The sequence below is a fragment of the Aedes albopictus genome, chromosome 3, assembly GCF_035046485.1.
Source record: "Aedes albopictus strain Foshan chromosome 3, AalbF5, whole genome shotgun sequence".
NCBI lineage: Eukaryota > Metazoa > Arthropoda > Insecta > Diptera > Culicidae > Aedes > Aedes albopictus.
In genome coordinates, this window is record NC_085138.1 from 142,009,488 (window position 1) to 142,028,896 (window position 19,409).

The 19,409-nt window shown below is 41.2% G+C and overlaps 1 protein-coding gene across 7 annotated transcripts in view; it reads right to left on the reverse strand.

The window, feature by feature from the left end:
* Positions 1-19,409, reverse strand: part of LOC109408393 (trithorax group protein osa-like) — a 630,643-nt gene that overhangs the window by 256,479 nt on the left and 354,755 nt on the right. The window contains exon 1 of one of the 7 annotated variants that reach the window (XM_062858567.1): positions 16,736-16,993. The exons of the other annotated variants lie outside the window; for them this stretch is intronic. Coding sequence (XP_062714551.1) covers positions 16,736-16,906 — 171 coding nt within the window. The 5' untranslated portion in view covers positions 16,907-16,993. Of the gene's footprint in view, positions 1-16,735; positions 16,994-19,409 lie in introns of those variants that run through there. 7 annotated transcript variants of the gene reach the window in all.

Here is a 19,409-nt window from a genome sequence, read left to right on the forward strand (position 1 = left end):
AGGATTCTGCAAGAATCCTGCCTAGGATTCTGCAAGAATCCTGCCTAGGATTCTGCAAGAATCCTGCCTAGGATTCTGCAAGAATCCTGCCTAGGATTCTGCAAGAATCCTGCCTAGGATTCTGCAAGAATCCTGCCTAGGATTCTGCAAGAATCCTGCCTAGGATTCTGCCTGAATCCTGCCTAGGATTCTGCCTGAATCCTGCCTAGGATTCTGCCTGAATCCTGCCTAGGATTCTGCCTGAATCCTGCCTAGGATTCTGCAAGAATCCTGCCTAGGATTCTGCAAGAATCCTGCCTAGGATTCTGCAAGAATCCTGCCTAGGATTCTGCAAGAATCCTGCCTAGGATTCTGCAAGAATCCTGCCTAGGATTCTGCTCGAATCCTGCCTAGGATTCTGCTCGAATCCTGCCTAAGATTCTGCTAGAATTCGCCTAGGATTCTGCTAGAATTCGCCTACGATTCTGCTAGAATCCTGCCTAGGATTCTGCTAGAATCCTGCCTAGGATTCTGCTAGAATCCTGTCTAGGATTCTGCTAGAATCCTGTCTAGGATTCTGCTAGAATCCTGTCTAGGATTCTGCTAGAATCCTGTCTAGGATTCTGCTAGAATCCTGTCTAGGATTCTGCTAGAATCCTGTCTAGGATTCTGCTAGAAAATCCTGCCTAGGATTCTGCAAGAATCCTGCACAGGATTCTGCAAGAATCCTGCACAGGATTCTGCAAGAATCCTGCACAGGATTCTGCAAGAATCCTGCACAGGATTCTGCAAGAATACTGCACAGGATTCTGCAAGAATACTGCACAGGATTCTGCAAGAATCCTGCACAGGATTCTGCAAGAATCCTGCACAGGATTCTGCAAGAATCCTGCACAGGATTCTGCAAGAATCCTGCACAGGATTCTGCAAGAATCCTGCACAGGATTCTGCAAGAATCCTGTACAGGATTCTGCAAGAATCCTGCCTAGGATTCTGCAAGAATCCTGCCTAGGATTCTGCAAGAATCCTGCCTAGGATTCTGCAAGAATCCTGCCTAGGATTCTGCAAGAATCCTGCCTAGGATTCTGCAAGAATCCTGCCTAGGAATCTGCAAGAATCCTGCCTGGGATTCTGCAAGAATCCTGCCTGGGATTCTGCAAGAATCCTGCCTGGGATTCTGCAAGAATCCTGCCTGGGATTCTGCAAGAATCCTGCCTGGGATTCTGCCTGAATCCTGCCTGGGATTCTGCAAGAATCCTGCCTAGAATTCTGCAAGAATCCTGCCTAGGATTCTGCAAGAATCCTGCCTAGGATTCTGCAAGAATCCTGCCTAGGAATCCTGTCTAGGATTCTGCCTGAATCCTGCCTGGGATTCTGCAAGAATCCTGCCTGGGATTCTGCAAGAATCCAGCCTGGGATTCTGCAAGAATCCTGCCTGGGATTCTGCAATAATCCTGCCTAGGATTCTGCAAGAATCCTGCCTAGGATTCTGCAAGAATCCTGCCTAGGATTCTGCAAGAATCCTGCCTAGGATTCTGCAAGAATCCTGCCTAGGATTCTGCAAGAATCCTGCCTAGGATTCTGCAAGAATCCTGCCTAGGATTCTGCAAGAATCCTGCCTAGGATTCTGCAAGAATCCTGCCTAGGATTCTGCAAGAATCCTGCCTAGGATTCTGCAAGAATCCTGCCTAGGATTCTGCAAGAATCCTGCCTAGGATTCTGCAAGAATCCTGCCTAGGATTCTGCAAGAATCCTGCCTAGGATTCTGCAAGAATCCTGCCTAGGATTCTGCAAGAATCCTGCCTAGGATTCTGCAAGAATCCTGCCTAGGATTCTGCAAGAATCCTGCCTAGGATTCTGCAAGAATCCTGCCTAGGATTCTGCAAGAATCCTGCCTAGGATTCTGCAAGAATCCTGCCTAGGATTCTGCAAGAATCCTGCCTAGGATTCTGCAAGAATCCTGCCTAGGATTCTGCAAGAATCCTGCCTAGGATTCTGCAAGAATCCTGCCTAGGATTCTGCAAGAATCCTGCCTAGGATTCTGCAAGAATCCTGCCTAGGATTCTGCAAGAATCCTGCCTAGGATTCTGCAAGAATCCTGCCTAGGATTCTGCAAGAATCCTGCCTAGGATTCTGCAAGAATCCTGCCTAGGATTCTGCAAGAATCCTGCCTAGGATTCTGCAAGAATCCTGCCTAGGATTCTGCAAGAATCCTGCCTAGGATTCTGCAAGAATCCTGTCTAGGATTCTGCAAGAATCCTGCCTAGGATTCTGCAAGAATCCTGCCTAGGATTCTAATTGAATCTGATCAATTTTAAAATTTTTCATACAACGTCGACCCGCCCTAATGTGCTTCTTAGAGTCAGAATTAAAACATTGAGAACCACTGCAGCAGCACTTAATACCATTTGCACGACCCGAATTCATGCGAAAGAAAACGTGCTGCACAGGGGACCTCTTCTGATGAAATTATGATGCCCCCAACAAACCCAACAGTCACCATCACCGCCGCACCGTGAGTTTATCGTTCCGATTTTCTGTTTGCACATTGCCCCGGTGGTGGTCGCTCGGTCATCGCGAAAATTTTTATGAATTTTACCGGCAAAGTGTCAAGTGCAAAAGCAAACAAACCCACGACCGGCTCGACGTGCTCGAAAACAGTGAGTAGCATATCGTCGTTGGAAACCCAACCCATCCAAAGCAAAGTTGAGACGACGACGGTGCAGTGCGGTGCGGTGGTCGTGGCTGTAGAATGCGAGATTATCTCCACAGCCACCAGATGATGGAGTGCACTGGGTACGATGGAAACGAAGCAAAGCAGGATAAGCAAAAAAGCGCGGGAAATCCGATGAATACCTTTCGCCGGAGCCAGACCGAAAGCATGTGGGTTACCTGACTCAAGAGAGGGAGAGAAACAGCTCTTCTGACCGGATTGTTATATTTACCGAAAACACAGTTATGCAGCAAAGCAAAAGCGTGAAACTTCAAGGCCCACGGCCAGGCGGGCTGGATGGATGGATGGATGGGGGAAGATATCTACCATCGACCGAACATTGCCATTTGCCAAGTCAGGCCGGGACCGGAGCCCCGATCCGAGCCGGTATGCGAAAGAAAACAACAAAGTGGAACCGAAGATAAATACCTTGAAATTTTCAAAACAATTTAATCGCATGCATACGACGGACGACATGACCCAGCAGAACGGACCGGCCGCTGCCCCGGTCCTCAACACGAGAGGTAGATATAATGCGTTTTGGACGTTGTTCTCGGTGTAGAGAACAGGCATAACACACATTTTGGGACTAGCCAGGCCAAGAAGGTTTTCGACCAATTCTGGTGCTGCAGCAGGTTGCACCCCGAAATGGGAACGAACGCCCATGCACAGCACAGCACACTCAGTAGGTAATTGCCATTAGATGGTAAACCAAGGGAGTGATGCGAAAGGGTAGAGCCGAGCCAACGCAACGGTCCTGATGCAGCACTAGCAGGGTTCGAATTCGCATGACTCAGACTGCTTGGGAGGTGTTTTCTCATTTTTCTGATTGGGATCGGGTTACGAAATCGAGTAAAGATGTATAACAATCTCGACAAGCGGCAGCGGCAGACTCGACAACAATAGATTACATCACTTTTGTCTCCACTTCTGTGGGGAGGGAGGGATGTCCTTTCCCGAGAGATCTGTAAATAAGGCCACATCACAGTGATGCCAGGAAGACATTTTTGGGAACTTATTGAAAAAATATAAGGTTTGATCAGAGTTTATTAGCACAAAATCATAAGACAGGCTTGATGGTCTAGTGAATTTTCTGATTCGTATGCAGAAGATCCTAGTTTCAATCTCCGGCCCACCCCTTTCCTCCTACTTTGTATCTTTCTATCTACTTACTTTCTTTTTCTTCTCTACATATGCAACTCAAATATGTTCATAAGATCATAACCATCGCTTAAACAGAAACGGGTTGAAAAGCCTTTTCCCTTCTTCCAACTTTTGCCGGCCATGTCCTTACAGTCAGTTGGGAAGTTGGGATTATACTGAAAGAGAAGCGGCACAGTTCACTTGGTTGCATAACTTGTAGGCGTTATATGATAGATTGATACTGTGCTGTGTGTCAATCTATCACATAATGCCTACAAGTTATGCAACCAAGTGAAGTGTGCCGCTTCTCTTTCAGTGTAATCCCAACTTCCCAACTGACTGGATACTGGGTCATTAGGCCGAATGGTCATCAGGACGAATTGAAAGTCAGCCGTTATGAGCCTGTAAAGAGTTTTGTTGTTGTTAACTTTTCCAACATTTTTTGCCAAAAACTAGTTTAACAATGAAATTAGAAAAAATAGCCTATGGGTAACTCTCGCTGAGACCGTCCCACTTTTTACACCATGTCTTTAAAAATGTTTAAGGTGGAGATTCTCTAAAAGTCCTCCTCAAAAAGTAACAAAAATGCATTTTGTTAATCAATTTGATGGACCCCCCGTTAGTTAGAGCCACAACCATTTTGTGGTCATGATTTACAAAAGTGCAGATAACTTTTGATAGGAAGAAGATACATCTCTAAATTTTTGATATGTTGTGTAAAAATGTCCCCGCTTTCGATTGACGCAAAAATTTTGAAAATCGGTGGTTGCCAACATGGTGAAAAAACAGTTTTGGTATAAAAATCCAAGATGGCTACTAAAATCAATATGGCCGACCCATGTTTTTATAACCGTAAATAGTAGCTTTCCTCTTTTCAACAACATTTTGTTATGAGGTGGTTTTTGGAGAAACTTTTGAGTTATAACGGTTTAAATGAGCCAACAATTGATCAAAATCGAGGGGTCCGCAAAAATGGTTGTGGTTCTAACTAACGGGGGGTCCATCAAACTGATAAACCAAATGCATTTTTCTTACTTTTTGGGGGGGGGGGACTTTCAGAAAATCGCCACCTTAAACATTTTTGAAGACATGGTGTAAATAGTGGGACGGTCTCAGCGAGAGTTACCCCTATGTTTTAAAAAAGAAAAAAATTATGAATTGAATATCAGCAGTTTCAGTGCCAAAAACTATTTTAGCAATGATACTAGAAAGAACAGCCTATGCTTAAAAGAAGGAAAAAATCATGGGTAAAATATCAATAGATTCAGCATCAAAATGGTCATTTGCAGAGGAATCTCTCAGTTAATAACTGTGGAAGTGTTCATAGAACACTAAGCCAAGAAGCAGGCTTTGTCTCAGTGAGGACGTAACGGCAAGAAGAAGACCCAATGACTATTCGGCCTAATGACCATTCGGCCTAATGACCTTCGGCCGAATGGCCTTCGTCCTAACGACCTTCGACCGAATGGCCTGATACCCAATCTATCATATAACGCCTACAAGTTATGCAACCAAGTGAACTGTGCCGCTTCTCTTTCAGTGTAATCCCAACTTCTCAACTGACTGTAAGGACATGGCCGCCGCCGATATTGATCCAAAATATTGCACTTTGAAAATAAGTAAAGTACCCCAGCCCCTTTATACAGTTAGATCTCAGTGCAATTCGTACCAGTTCATATCAAACACGGAGGAGCAACCTGTATAGTTAGTCTAAGCTGATGCAGGGTCATTAGGCCGAATGGTCATTAGGCCGAACGGTCATAAGGCCGAAAGGTAACTAGGCCGAATTGTCATCAGGATGAATTGCAATTCAGCAGGAAACTGGAAACGGATCTGTGGTTTTCATCTTTTTTAACAGTTATTGCCAAAAACTATTTTAACAATACAACTAGAAAGAATAGCCTAGGGTAGCAAGCCACTTGGGCAGTGGCCGGTATTTTGGGCACTTTTCACTATAACTCAGTCAATTCCAAACCAATTGACTTGAAATTTTGTACACGGCTAGATACTATACGTATCTCATCGTGTTCCAAAAATTGTGTCAATTGGTTCAAAATTAGCTGAGTTATAGCAGAAAAATGCCCATAATAGGACCCCTGCCGAGATGGTTCCACTTCCCTATGTATAAAAGAAGGAACAATCATGCTGAGGGTGGGCACCGGGTTCAATTTTCCGGTCCAGTAACTTTCCGTAAAGGAAATTCTCTTGACTTTTTTGGTTATAGTTAATCTTCGTGCCTGCCGTACGATATACACATACAACATGGTCATTGGCAACGGAAGCTCTCAGCTAATAACTGTGGACGTATTCATAAAACATATAAGTTGAGAAGCAGGAATTGTCGCAGTGGGGACGTAACGGAAAAAAAATGGACACGTGTTTGCTGTTCGAAACTTGCGCTCTACATCATAGGCGGCTATGTTGTCCTTCATTTCAATTGCTCACGCACGTGTGCGGGTATCGAAGCAATGAAGAATCACATAGCTGCCTATGATGTAGCGCGCAAGCTTCGACCGACAAACACATGCTGCATGTAACAACCGAGAGTAAACGGGGAAAGATATCCTCATCCTGCTTTCGTTAGCTGAAACTGCAACTAAATAAAGTTTTATCATGATATGGTCTTCTACAAAATTCTAGATTGAGTTTAAATAAGGGCGAAAGTAACATGAGAGAGTTCTCTTCATCGACTTTCTCTTCTTCAAATTAAAGTGACAAGATGCAAGTATGGTTGCACTTTTTGGTCATAAATCGCTAGGTTGCGATGCAATCTAGCGTCTAAATGCAAAAAAGTTTGATTGAATTTGCATCTTGTCACTTTAATTTGCAGAAGAGAAAGTCGATGAAGAGAACTCTCTCATGTTACTTTCGCCCTTATTTAAACTCAATCTAGAATTGTTTCTTAGGGTATCAACTACCATTCTTTCAATTCTGAGCTAAATCGAACTCGCTGAACCGGCGTACTGAGTGAGAGACTGTAGGCCATCCAATTTCCCATATATTTGGACTGAAAATCCCATACAAACATTCAACTCATTTGCGCCACCTCAGTTTTAAACCGATTGAGCTGAATCTTTCACAGATTGTTCTTCTCATCCAAAGGCACGATTCTAGAGGGTGCCCCGTAAATTTTTCCAACTTTTCTTTCTCGCCATACAAATGTGGGCCGGTCTACTATTCATGGTCAAAAAATTAGCTATTTTGGCGAACTCAATCAAAAGTTATACAATATTTTCTGTGTGCCAATTTCATCGTGGACACCCTTTATCAGCCAAAGGAATTCTTGAACATTTTTCTTGTGGAATCTTTGGTAAAATTTCAGGTAAAATCCTTGGAAAAATTTAAGGACTCCTCGGAACAATTTCTGGAGAAATTCTTGGAGACACTTTTTAGAGATTCGCCGGAGGAATTTCTAAATTTTAGGAATTACTTGTCCACTTGATCACTACGTGAGCGATTATAATTGACAGAGCTGTACTGATACATTGATATTTTTGTCGGAGAATCCTTGCGGACATTTTTAGATGAATCCTCGGAGGAGTTTCTAGATTTTTCGGATGGCATTCTATACTTCAAAGATTTTTCAAAGAAATTCAAGGAAAAATACTTCTGGAAAGAAACATTGTAGTATTCCCAGTTAAACGTAAGGAGGCATTATCGGAGGAATTTCTAATGGATATCTTTGGATGAATTTTTAGAGGAATATTTAGGAAAATGTATGAAGGAGTTCTCGGAGTAACTTCTAGAGGAGTCCTTGGAAGAAAACCGCATTGATAAATACTCGGAGAAATTTCTGGAATGAAATATTAGATCAATTTCTGACGATAGTTTTTTTTGAGAAACCTTGGAGAAGTGTCTTGAGACATTAGGAAGGCATTGGCGAGAAGCAGACCTCAAAAAAACTGCAGTAACATTTTGAGGCATTCTTTTACCCTCGAGTGATCGCGTTGTTGTATTTTGTACAAGTTGAAAAAATCTCGTTTCTTCTACTCAAAATTTGCGTGGTGCCTGCGGTGATGGCCAACCGCGCGTGCTACGGAAGATTAAAGTATTCCTGTTCAATTAATAAAAAAAAACTAAAGTGTTGCTATAAAAGAAATCTTTGCAGAAATTCTCAGAAAAAGCTTCGAACAAATCTACAGGAAATTCTACATGAATTCTGAAGTAAAGACTGGACTCGCAATAAGTGAGACACATAAAATAATGAATAACTTTTAAATGCACGTACAAAAATAAAGGATTTAGGGGTTACCAATTAGCCTAGCGGTTAAGGTTACAATCCGGAGACAGCGGGTTCCATTCCCGTTCCGGTCGAGAACATTTTCTTGACTCCCTGGGCATATTGGATCATTGTGCTAGCCTCACAATGTTACAAATTCATGCAATGGCAGGTAAAGAAAGCCCTTCAATTAATAACTGTGGAAGTGCTTAAAGAACACTAAGTTGAAGAGAGGAAGCCCAAGTTCCAGTGGAAACGTAGAGCCATAAAGAAGAAGAAGAAGGTGCTTTTTGCACCAGGAAAAGCATATCATGTGTAGTTAATACCATAAAAATTTCATCAAAATCGGTTTAGTATTGGCGCAGATATTGTCGATACTAAAAAATGTGATTTTGAAAACATAAAAAAATATTTCGGCTATAGCTTTGTTTTTAGCTCATCAAAACGTCTAAAAATTTGACTATTAGTTCTTTAAGTATGACATAATAAGTGGTAAATTTTTTATCAGAATCGGTTCAGTACTTTTGTTAATAAAATAAAAAAAAATATTTTTCAAGTTTTGGACACTTCTCTCATTTCAAAATCAGTGTGCAGTTTTTTGACTTGTATAACTGGCAACACTGTCCCTATTTTAATAAAACTTTGACGGTGTAAAATAGTTGTGTGAAACTGATTTCAGTGAAAATTTTAGCTATTTTGGTTGAATACTTTCAAAGTTAGAGAAGTTTGAAATTCACTACATATACCTCATTGGGACATAGTGCTTGTAACTTTTTAACGGTTAGATCAAATAGAATCAAATTTTGATACAATATTTCTACATGCATACTTTACGTACAGAAAAAAAATCATTGAAATCGATTCAGTATTTTTGGTTCTACAGTTTTAGGTAAAAAAGTAATTTTTTTTTGAAGTTTTTGTTTGTCCAAGGTTCTCAAATGGTAATTCTCTTATTTGGACAACATCTCCGCTATTTTTGTGCACGTAATCGTAAGTTTTACATTATTCTGTGTCTCACTTTTTCCGAGTCTATTCTTTAAGTCTAGAAAAAAACTCCAGAATCCAGAAAAGCATGTACATTAAAACATTCTTGAAATATTTGGATTCTCGAAAAAAAAAATTGGATATAAGAGTCTATGAAATTCAGAATAGAACACGAATAAATTTGCCGTTTTTGATTAGATTCAATTTGAATGAGATTTTGCTCATGTGCTAGATTTCGTGAATCATTAACTTTTGCATCAGCACATCACCATTTTTTAAAAGGGCGTATGAAAAAAACAATCTTTTTCGAAAGGGATTCCAATGAAAACGACTATGCATATTTTTTCTACATACATTTAACAACACTTAAGTTTACAATGAATAAAAAAAAAGAACAAGATGAAAAATGAGACCTTGTGAAATTCGAGATTTTTTTTACTGGTTCACAATTTTATCAAAAAAAAAGAATCAATTATTTCTCAGATATGTGAATTTTCATACCGTCTCAAATAACATTTAGCAAGTTCCATTTTTCATATTTTTTATATTTTTAGAATTCATTGTAACCTAAGTAGGGTATCGGGATGCTTCGTTGGCATAGTTCCCTCGTTCGGCCTATCTTAACGTTAACTAAAAACTCAAACAAACATGCCGAACTGGATATCGGAAAAGCTTTGCGCCAAACAACTGTAACATTTCGTTTCAATTTTAGCACTTTAAAGTATTGAAATTGTATGAAAATGTCACTTTGTTTAGCTTTTGTAGACGCCATGATTCTTCGGCTTAGTGGGTAGTCTACATACATGATCATAAATGGCATCATTCTGGAATATTTCGAATTGCCTTTTCACTAACACAACATTTGATGCGACGGTCAAAGATGCTAGTTTGAATTTGTTTGTTTGTTTTCAACGAATAATAGCTATTTTACAAATTACATGTGGGCCGAATATTGAGGACATTTATTTCACTATGTACCCAAATCTTTGCCCATCAGTAAAGTGACGTCAAAAACACCGATAAAGTCACGCCAACAACATTGCTTGCGTAAGAACCAGAAAGAACGAACAGAAAAATATATTTTATGTGCGGTGACTGTAAAAACATAACACATTGTTTTCGTTACTAAAAAAGAAAGAACTTTAGTTTAAGTGATTTATTTATAGTTTTTTGAAAATTTGGCTCCGAAAATGTAATTTGAAAGTATGATTGGTGAACAAACAGAGATAATACCTCAGCAGAAATATTGAAAAAATGAGATAATAAGTGGTTCTAGTGCATGGAAAGCAATAGGCCAACGTTGTATCCACTAATAGGCCAATTTTTGTACCATAGACCAACGTTGCATACCATCACATCAAATCTTTTCAACTTAGTTAAGTAAATTCTTGAATATTTACGTTAATTTACTTCCAATTGGTGAAACATGCATTGCCTAGAGTGCGTAATAGGGTCAACATATTATTTCTAGTGCTATTAATTCATGAGTTATGGTCAAAATTGTCAAGGCGGTTTGCAAATTAGGCCAAGGAATGATCCATATACCCTATGTAGGAAAAAAAAATCAGGTTGGATGTAGAAAAAATATGTGTATAGTTTTTTCACTAGAACTTGTACGTAGTATCTATTTTTGATAAAAAAAATCTCAAATATGGTTTCCTTTTGCCCGTTTATGTAAACGATGAAAAATTAAAAAAAAATCGGGAAAAAAATAGTTGGAAGCATTTGGAAGTTGAAAGACTCCACGGGATAATCAAAAAAGGGTAAGGTTTTAAGAAAATTTATATCAAATTTTTGACATCTTACATGGATCTGCGATAAATATTACTCTCAGTGTATATTCTGAAACATCTTCGAAGACTTCATTTCAATACAACAAAACGTTTCCCGGTATTTTTCATACGCCCTTTTAAAAAGTTATACGACGAATATTGCAAAACAATGAACATTAGGAATATTTTTAGATCGACGCTCATACATGAGCAAAATTTCATTTGAAATGAAAAAGATCGCTTCTAGCTCACTGAAGAAGGTATTGAAAGTGCTCGTGTCGTTTTTTTTTAGTTTTTGGGAGACCTAGACCATCTTTGGAAATTTGTTCGTTAAAGAACTGTAGGGGACATTGTAGGTACTGGATCAGTAATATAACAACAATCCCTCGAAAAAAATAGAACATAAAATATTCTCTCACGGAAGTTCTTGGGAAACCTAGAACATCTTCGGAAATAAGTTCTTTTCAGCACGAAGCTCCATGGACCTGTAGGATGTTGCACCGTACCAGTAATAAAACAACGATCCATTGATTGATCTATAAGCACATCTTAAGACTTTTACTCACGCAAACTCTTAGACCAAGCCCACCCGTGGGCTTCATACTACCCACGCAACAGCACGTCGTTAACGATTTTTAATTTCGTTATCAACCCATTTTCGCACCGGTCGTTCGTTTCCATGTGAGTAAAATAATGATCGGTCGCCTTTGCGCACCGGTGGTCTCTATTCTCTCCGTACCATCGGTTTTTTGCACTTATGTAAATCATCGCAATATTTTGTGTATTTCTATGGTGTTATTGCAAATCTTATTCAGTATAATAATCTGTGGTCATATTTTGAAAGAAGGGGTTTTGGATAAGACTGAAAACTGTTAGTAAAAATTGAATTCAAATAAATAATTCCCTTGGAGATTTATACCAGTTTTGGTGCGTTTAAAGATATCATTTTCTCAATAATTTATGATTGTATTTAATCCCGGAATTCAAGCAATATTTTTTCAAATTATATGTTTGTTGCTTACTGTATGACTTGCAGGTTGAATTTTTATCAAAAATAATATCCATCTCTTCAATATTCATGATGCCTTTCTCGCAAGAAATTCATCTGAATTTGAGATTATTAGCATCTTTTTTAATAATTAGGTTTATTGAATAATTACATCCCTTGCATTTCCAACACATTTATAACTTAGTTGTCTCCATTACAACTTCCCGTAGGTCAAGATTCTTGAATCCTGGTCATAGTAGAAGCTGTCTTCTAACAGTCTGCGATGAGTTTGCGCAACCTTTTTTCATTAACGTGTATTTTAACATCAGCTAATTCTATACTCAGTCACACCTTTTAGTTACAAAGCATCACTCGCAAATCTTAATATATATTGCGATCAATGCTGGTATATGAATATTTTGTTGGAAGCAGATTCTATGCGCTTGAAGTAGACTGCGTATTTGTCAAAGTACATAATGAGCCCACTCTCCTTTTTGGCACTTCTTACAAAAATTGTTGTATTTTAACATCCAACGCCTTGCTTTTTCTATAACGAGGAACCTACAATATGACAGTCCTGCACACCGCCTATTTTAATTGGTGAAACTTGGCAGCTCGACTACATTTTTTAAGATTTTTATCGGTATGATTTAGTTTTTACAAAAAGAAATAACTGTAGTGTTTCTATGATATCTGAGTTGTGTTAGGTACAGTCAATGCATCTTTGAAAAATCGTAACTACTCTTATCTAATCTCATACATACGCGGAATCACCCTGGAAAGCAATCGTGTTACTTTTCTTGTCAATACTGATGCTTGCAGCATATCAGAGATATGACACATGCATCAAAGCGGCTTGGTCTACTGCGTTGTATTTACGCGCAAAGATGATTCTTCGAAATACTTGGAGTACCTACAGAATATTTTATTTCGGCAAGGTACTTCTCGAATTTACAGGGGAGGAAGGATGCGTGGACGGTGAAGTTACCCATTTCGCACACTTTCTTCCTAATGTATCGTTTATTTAATTTATATTTTTACATTAATATTTAATAAACCACCCACTGACGCACCATTTTCAAAAACAGCAATCAAACCAAAACTCTTTTGCTTTTTTAAAATATACACGACAAAACGAAACGCGAGGCACAGCTCTTTCAAAGCGGAGGATCTCAGCCCGGAAAGTGAAGAAAGAAAATCTTGTGGTCACTTATTACCGTCAATTAGGGTTAGAAAATACGCACATCTTCTCACCGGAATCTGCGTCGGATGACGATAATTTTGAAACTTGTCGGAACGAACTTCGTGAGTTATTTATTTGGACATTTTTCTAGCTTTACTCACTGCGTAGAAAACCCGGCTCAAACATGTACGTGTTAAAACAGCAAAACTCACTGAATCACTATACATTTCTTCAAATATTAGTTTCGAAACGATCGGCCGAATCAAAAACTAAAGGTGCGATTATGAGCAATCGTAACTATTTTTAAGAGAAAATCAATACATTCTCGATATGCATGATCCTAAAATTGGCGAAAACTTTATTCATAACATACTTAAGCAAAGCTTGTCAATTTAAACCTATTATTTTTCTGCGTTTGTATTGTCACTCTATCACAATTCTATGTCAAACAATTTGTTGTGTTATTCGTGTAACGATCTATGATATTAATTGGTTGAAAATTTCAAATATTTGATGCAAACTAAAATAAATTCCCACCTATACAAAACAAGAAAATCATTCTCTAGAAACTATATACCTGGCAACAAATCCATACTCATGTTCTTTCGTCTCCTCTTTACGCTACCCAGAGAGCTAAACGCGAGAGAGCGCACGAGCCTACGGATAGAGACCGTAATTTGCGTGTCTCTATATTCTAAGCCCTGCTACGAACCGTACGTAAACTTTTCGCTTTCGAGCCCTACTTAGCAGCGACCGGTGCGGTTCGCTTCTTTGTGCGGGACTCTACTTAACGTTAAAACGCTTGATTGAGCCCATGAGTGGGCTTGGTCTTAGGTAACCTAGAACATCTTTGAAAATTAGTTCTCTACACAGCCATAGCTCTGTAGCAACATTCCATTGGTAGCGCACGTATATCATAAGGCCTTAACTCGCGGAGGACCTACAACATCTTCAAAAACAAGTTTTCTACAGAACTATGCCTAATGGACCTCTAGAATGATGCACCGTATCATGTATGTAACAAACAACTTATTGATTACGCTTGCAGATCTTGAGGCCTATATTCGCAAGAGTTTATGGAAGACCCTTCAACATTTTTGGACGTAACTTCTCTACTGACATATACAATGGTGCGCATAATCAGAAGATTGACAAAATCCATTGACAACGTAATGTTGATCTGCTGAAACATTCCCGTAGCATCCCTGAGCCTTATACCCACCTACCCAAAGCACTATCCTCTTGAATACTTCGTGACTGTCTCCTTGATCCTTCACTTCTTCCGTTTAAACCGTCCTCTGAAACCCTCCTTGAAATCGTGTGCACTTTCCTCCCAAATTTGTTGCGAATTGAACTTACAAAGGTTCTTTCACGCCTTCCGCCGCGAACTTCTCTATGAATGCTGCACAAATTTGCTCAAGAAAACTATCAAGATCAAGTCAAATCAATCTCAAAATCCTTCTGAGCCTGGGGGTGGGGATGAGAAATGTCATGAAAATGTCATTTTGTAATTTTCTAACTGAGCTGTCAAAATTTGCGACGGTTATTACCAAGCGTCGAAGTCGAACGCCGCGGCTCACCATCGAGCAGCTGCGTAACGTAGAAGTGGCTCAAGACTACGCGCAGCAGTTAGCAGTGGCCTTACCAACGGAAGGGCAACTTGGCACAGTTACACTTGAAGATGGCTGGAGGGAGATCCGATACCTCGGCTGCAGCACTAGGATTCACGACTCCGACTTCTAGAAACGACTGGAACGATAATTGTGAATGTGAACAGTTTAAAAACGAGAACAATGCAGCATGGGCTGAACCGCTCGCACAGAGGCTTTGTCCCACAAGCTGACATATGCTGAGATAATCACGGGAATCTTCTCAAGAGCAAGCGTGAGGTGGTCGAGACGTGGTGGCAGCATTACGATAAGCGCCTCAATGACGACGTTGCAAGCACCGAAGGTGGCGTAGTACCAGATCTAGGAGTACGTGCGCAGGACGGAGGATTTCCAGCCCCTAACCTCCAAGGGATTAACAACAAAGCCGCTGGAGCAGATCAACAACCAAGCGAGTTAATATGGTGGAGAAGCACTGGTGAGAGCACTACACTGGGTTATTACCAAGATTTGGGAGGAGGAAGTATTACCGGAGGAGTGGATGGAAGGCATCGTGTGTCCCATCTACAAACTTGGATGGAACTTGGATTGCGGGAACTATCGCGCGATCCAACTACTGAGCACTGCCTACAAGGTACTCTCTCAAATTTTATTCCGCCGTCTATCACCGATTGCAAGAGTGTTCGTGGAGCAATATCAGGCTGAACCAGACCAGATGTTCGCAATCCGCCAAGTGTTGCAGAAATGCCGCGAATACAACGTGCCCATACATCACTTGTTCATCGATTTCGAATCGGCGTATGACACAATCGATCGAACCCAACTATGGCAGATTATGTACGAATAGGGATTCCCAAATAAACTGATACGGTTGATCAAGGTGACGATGAATCGAGTGATGTGCGTAGTTCGAGTATCAGGGACACTCTCGAGTCCCTTCGAATCTCGCAGAGGGTTACGGCAAGGTGATGGTCTTTCGTGCTTGCTGTTCAACATTGCGTTAGAAGGTGTAATAAGGAGAGCGGGGATAAACACGAGTGGGACGATTTTAACATAGTCCGTTCAGCTGCATGGTTTCGCTGATGATATTGATATTAAAGCTCGTAAATTTGAGACGATGGCGGAAACGCGGAAACGTACATGCGACTAAAGAACGAAGCCAGGCGAATCGGATTATTCATTAATGTGTCGAAGACAAAGTACATGATAACAAAGGGTTCCAGGGAAGAATCACCGCCCCCACCACCCCGAATTTCTATCGACGGTGATGAAATCGAGGCGGTTGAAGAATTCGTGTACTTGGGCTCACTGGTGACCGCCGACAACGACACCAGCAGAGAAATTCAGAGACGCATTGTGGCAGGAAATCTTGCTTACTTTGGACTCCGTAGAACTCTACGATCGAATAAAGTTCGCCGTAACACGAAGTTAATTATGTACATATCTACAAAACGCTGATTAGACCGGTAGTCCTCTATGGGCACGAAGCATGGAATCTACGTGCAGAGGACAAACGCGCCCTTGGAGGTTTCGAACGGAAAGTGCTGCGTACCATCTACGTCAGAGTACAGATGGAAGGCGGGAGGCTGAGAAGGCGAATGAACCACGAACTGCATCAGCTACTGAGAGAACCTACCATCGTCCACACCGCGAAAATCGGGAGGCTACGATGGGCGGGTCACGTCATAAGGATGTCGAATAGTGACCCGATTAAAATCGTTCTCGAGAGTCATCCGATCGGAATAAGAAGATGTGATGCGCAGCGAGTTAGATGAGTCGATCAGGTAGAGGACGATCTGCGGACCCTACGCAGAGTGCGGAACTGGAGACACACAGCCATGGACCGAGTAGAATGGAGACGATTCCTATTTACAGCAAAGGTCATTTAAGCCTTAGTCTGATGGGTAAGGTGAGGTACACTTATTGCATTTCAAAAGATCAAACATCAAACGACAATTCAAGTACACAATTTTATGTACACAATAAATGTAAAGGCCACTAAAAAACATCTCACCGGCAACCCTTCCAAATATGCCAAGTCAAGCAAACAAAATCCTCCACCGAAGCACGTTCACCGACGCACATTCACCCCCCGAGTACCCGGAATCAGAAACCCAAACCCAGAATAAAAGAGACAATTTTCTTACCTTGCTGCTGTTGCTTTTCCTGCTATCGGTGCTATCGCTACTGTTATTATTCTTGGTCTTGCTACCGGCATACTCAATTCGCTTTTTCCCTGCCATTTTCTTCGGGGGAGACTTTCCTCGTTTTTCTCGCTCTGTTTTTCCCGCACGACTCGAAAATTCACTTTTATACATAATACAACAAAAACATCATTTATGCTTTCCTCCTCCTCACCACCCACCAACCCAACATGCTAGCGCGATTTCCGCCGCGTTGTTTTTCTGAGATATTTGTCGACGACGTCGTCCTCCCTCTCTCAGCGTTCTTCTACTTCTTTATTCTAGGCATGCAATACCCCAGCCCCCTAACCAGCGCCAGAGCGGTCCCCGGCGATCACCGGCGCATGAGAATGGTGTGGGATGATGCTCTCCCTACATCCAGCACCAAGGCAGTAAGATTGGAAACGAACGACCCGGCATTCGTTGTTCACTCACTAATTCCGAATTGCTAGCCCCTGCCCCCGAATTCCCTCCCCCGCCAACGTCGACGTCGACAAAGTTACGAAAAACTTTCAGAAGTACCTAGCATATCCACATCACATCAGGAGGACACGACAACGACGTCGGGAAGATGAGGCGGCGCGCATCCACAAGGGACACCGACCGACCAGCAAAGAACCGGCGCGGAAGAATCAACGTGACGTATGAGTGAAGCTGAAGACCCTTGCTTGCTTGCCACAGCCAAGGTTCGAATCGGAGTTAGTCCGAAAACAGAACGTCCCGTCGTCGTCGTCGTCGTCCGCCCCGAACCTCGGAAGATTCAGAAGAAAATGCTGTTCCCAAATGAACGTTGACGTTGAACAGTGCGCGTTTCTACCGAGAACCTAAAGGTAAGATACGATGCGACGGTGGTACCTCTCTACGATCTAACTAGGCTAGCCAGTCAGCCCTGGTACTGGTGGTGGCGATGATGATGATGATGACGACGACGAATCACATTACCGGAGTCCAACAACAACAACAACAGCAACAACCAGGGCGGCAAGGAACGTTCGCCGCTGCTAGGTTATGAGAGATAGATGAAGTGGAGGTCGAAGCCAACAACAACGTCGAACCAGTGTGCTGCGTTTGCTGCTCGCATGGGGAAATGGACAAAAAATAGCGGCGATACGGTATAAAGTACTTCGGACGGTGGGAATTTGTGGTGCGAAGTGGTGGACAAAATTGTATGATATTTTTATTTAGAAAAATCATGATAAGAGTGGACTCAATTGAAATCTTGAGAGTCCACTGCAACTTTCATACACAAAGCTGATTAATATTTCGAAAAAGCATTTACTCAACAACAATCTTGTTTGAATGTTTTCTTAGAAATAAATCGATGGTGCTATTGGAACTTTCCTTTCGATGCCATATTGGAAGCCGCACGGAGTCGTGGTATATTTCCAATGATTTCCAATTGGATCTACCAAATGCTCAAAAACCAACATCCCTTCTCGACACTGCGTCCAGCAGCGATTGGGAAATTGAGTGTTTGTGGATGCCCCCAAGGGGGAGTCTTGCCACCGCTTTTGTGGAATCTCGTAGCAGATATGCTTTTAAGGTAACTCAATAATAGCGGTTTTGCTACTTGTGGTTTTGCCGACGGCTATCTAGCATTGTTAGTCGGTATGTACATCAGCACCGTTTTCGACCTAATGCAAAGCGCCCTTCAGGTAGTTGAGGGCTGGTGTTGCCAATATGGTCTTTCGGTTAATCCGAGTAAAACATCTATTGTTCTTTTTACGGAAAAGCGAAACCATAATGGCGTTCGACCTTTGCGTCTCTTTGATTCTGAAATCGATGTGACTGAACAGGTAAAATTCCAAGCTTTCCTGGATACCTCATATTGAGTTCAGAATCAAGAAAGCTTGTATGGCCTTCGGGCAATGCCGGCGAAACTTTGGTTCAACTTGGGGTCTAAAACCCAAGTATATCAAATAGATTTACACAACTGATGTTCGTCCAATATTGGATGTCTAGTGTGGTGGCAAAAGGGCGAAGTGAGAACGGTCCAATCAAAATTAGGCTATGTCCAAAGTTAAGCACATCCTTTTGATTAGACCATTCTTACATCGCCCTTTTGCCACCACATGGCGAATTCTCTTCACCCCCACGCTCGAAGTTCTCTTTGACGTTGCCCCACTACACATTCATCTCAAACAAGAAGCACTTTCTTGCACTTACCGCCTATCGGTACTCGGTTTACTAGAGGAAACTCCTATGGACCGCAGATCAACACACACCTCGTTGTTTCCACTTTTGGTGAATTGGGACAAAGTTTTCCTTGCTCCAAGTGATCTTACAATTCAGAGTGTCGACTCAATTTTGAAAATCGAATTCCCTGACTTTCCATGACTTTCCAGTCTACTTCCCTGAAAATTCCAGGTCATGTATAAATCGAAGCTTAAAGGTGTCTGCTCATGAAATATAAAAAATCTATAAATTTTCTAGGGTTTTCTAGGAGTGCAAATGTTGAAAAAAGGTAAAGTGCACCATATTTTTCCTATATGTATTTGAATTAAACCTTTTTTTCTATATTCGGATGTGAAACCGATAAAAAATGGTGAAATTTTGTTGAGCATTAAAACATAAATAATTGTTTAAAACATGTTAGCAGCTTTTCCTCATAATTCTTCTACCTGATACCCTGAGCTGA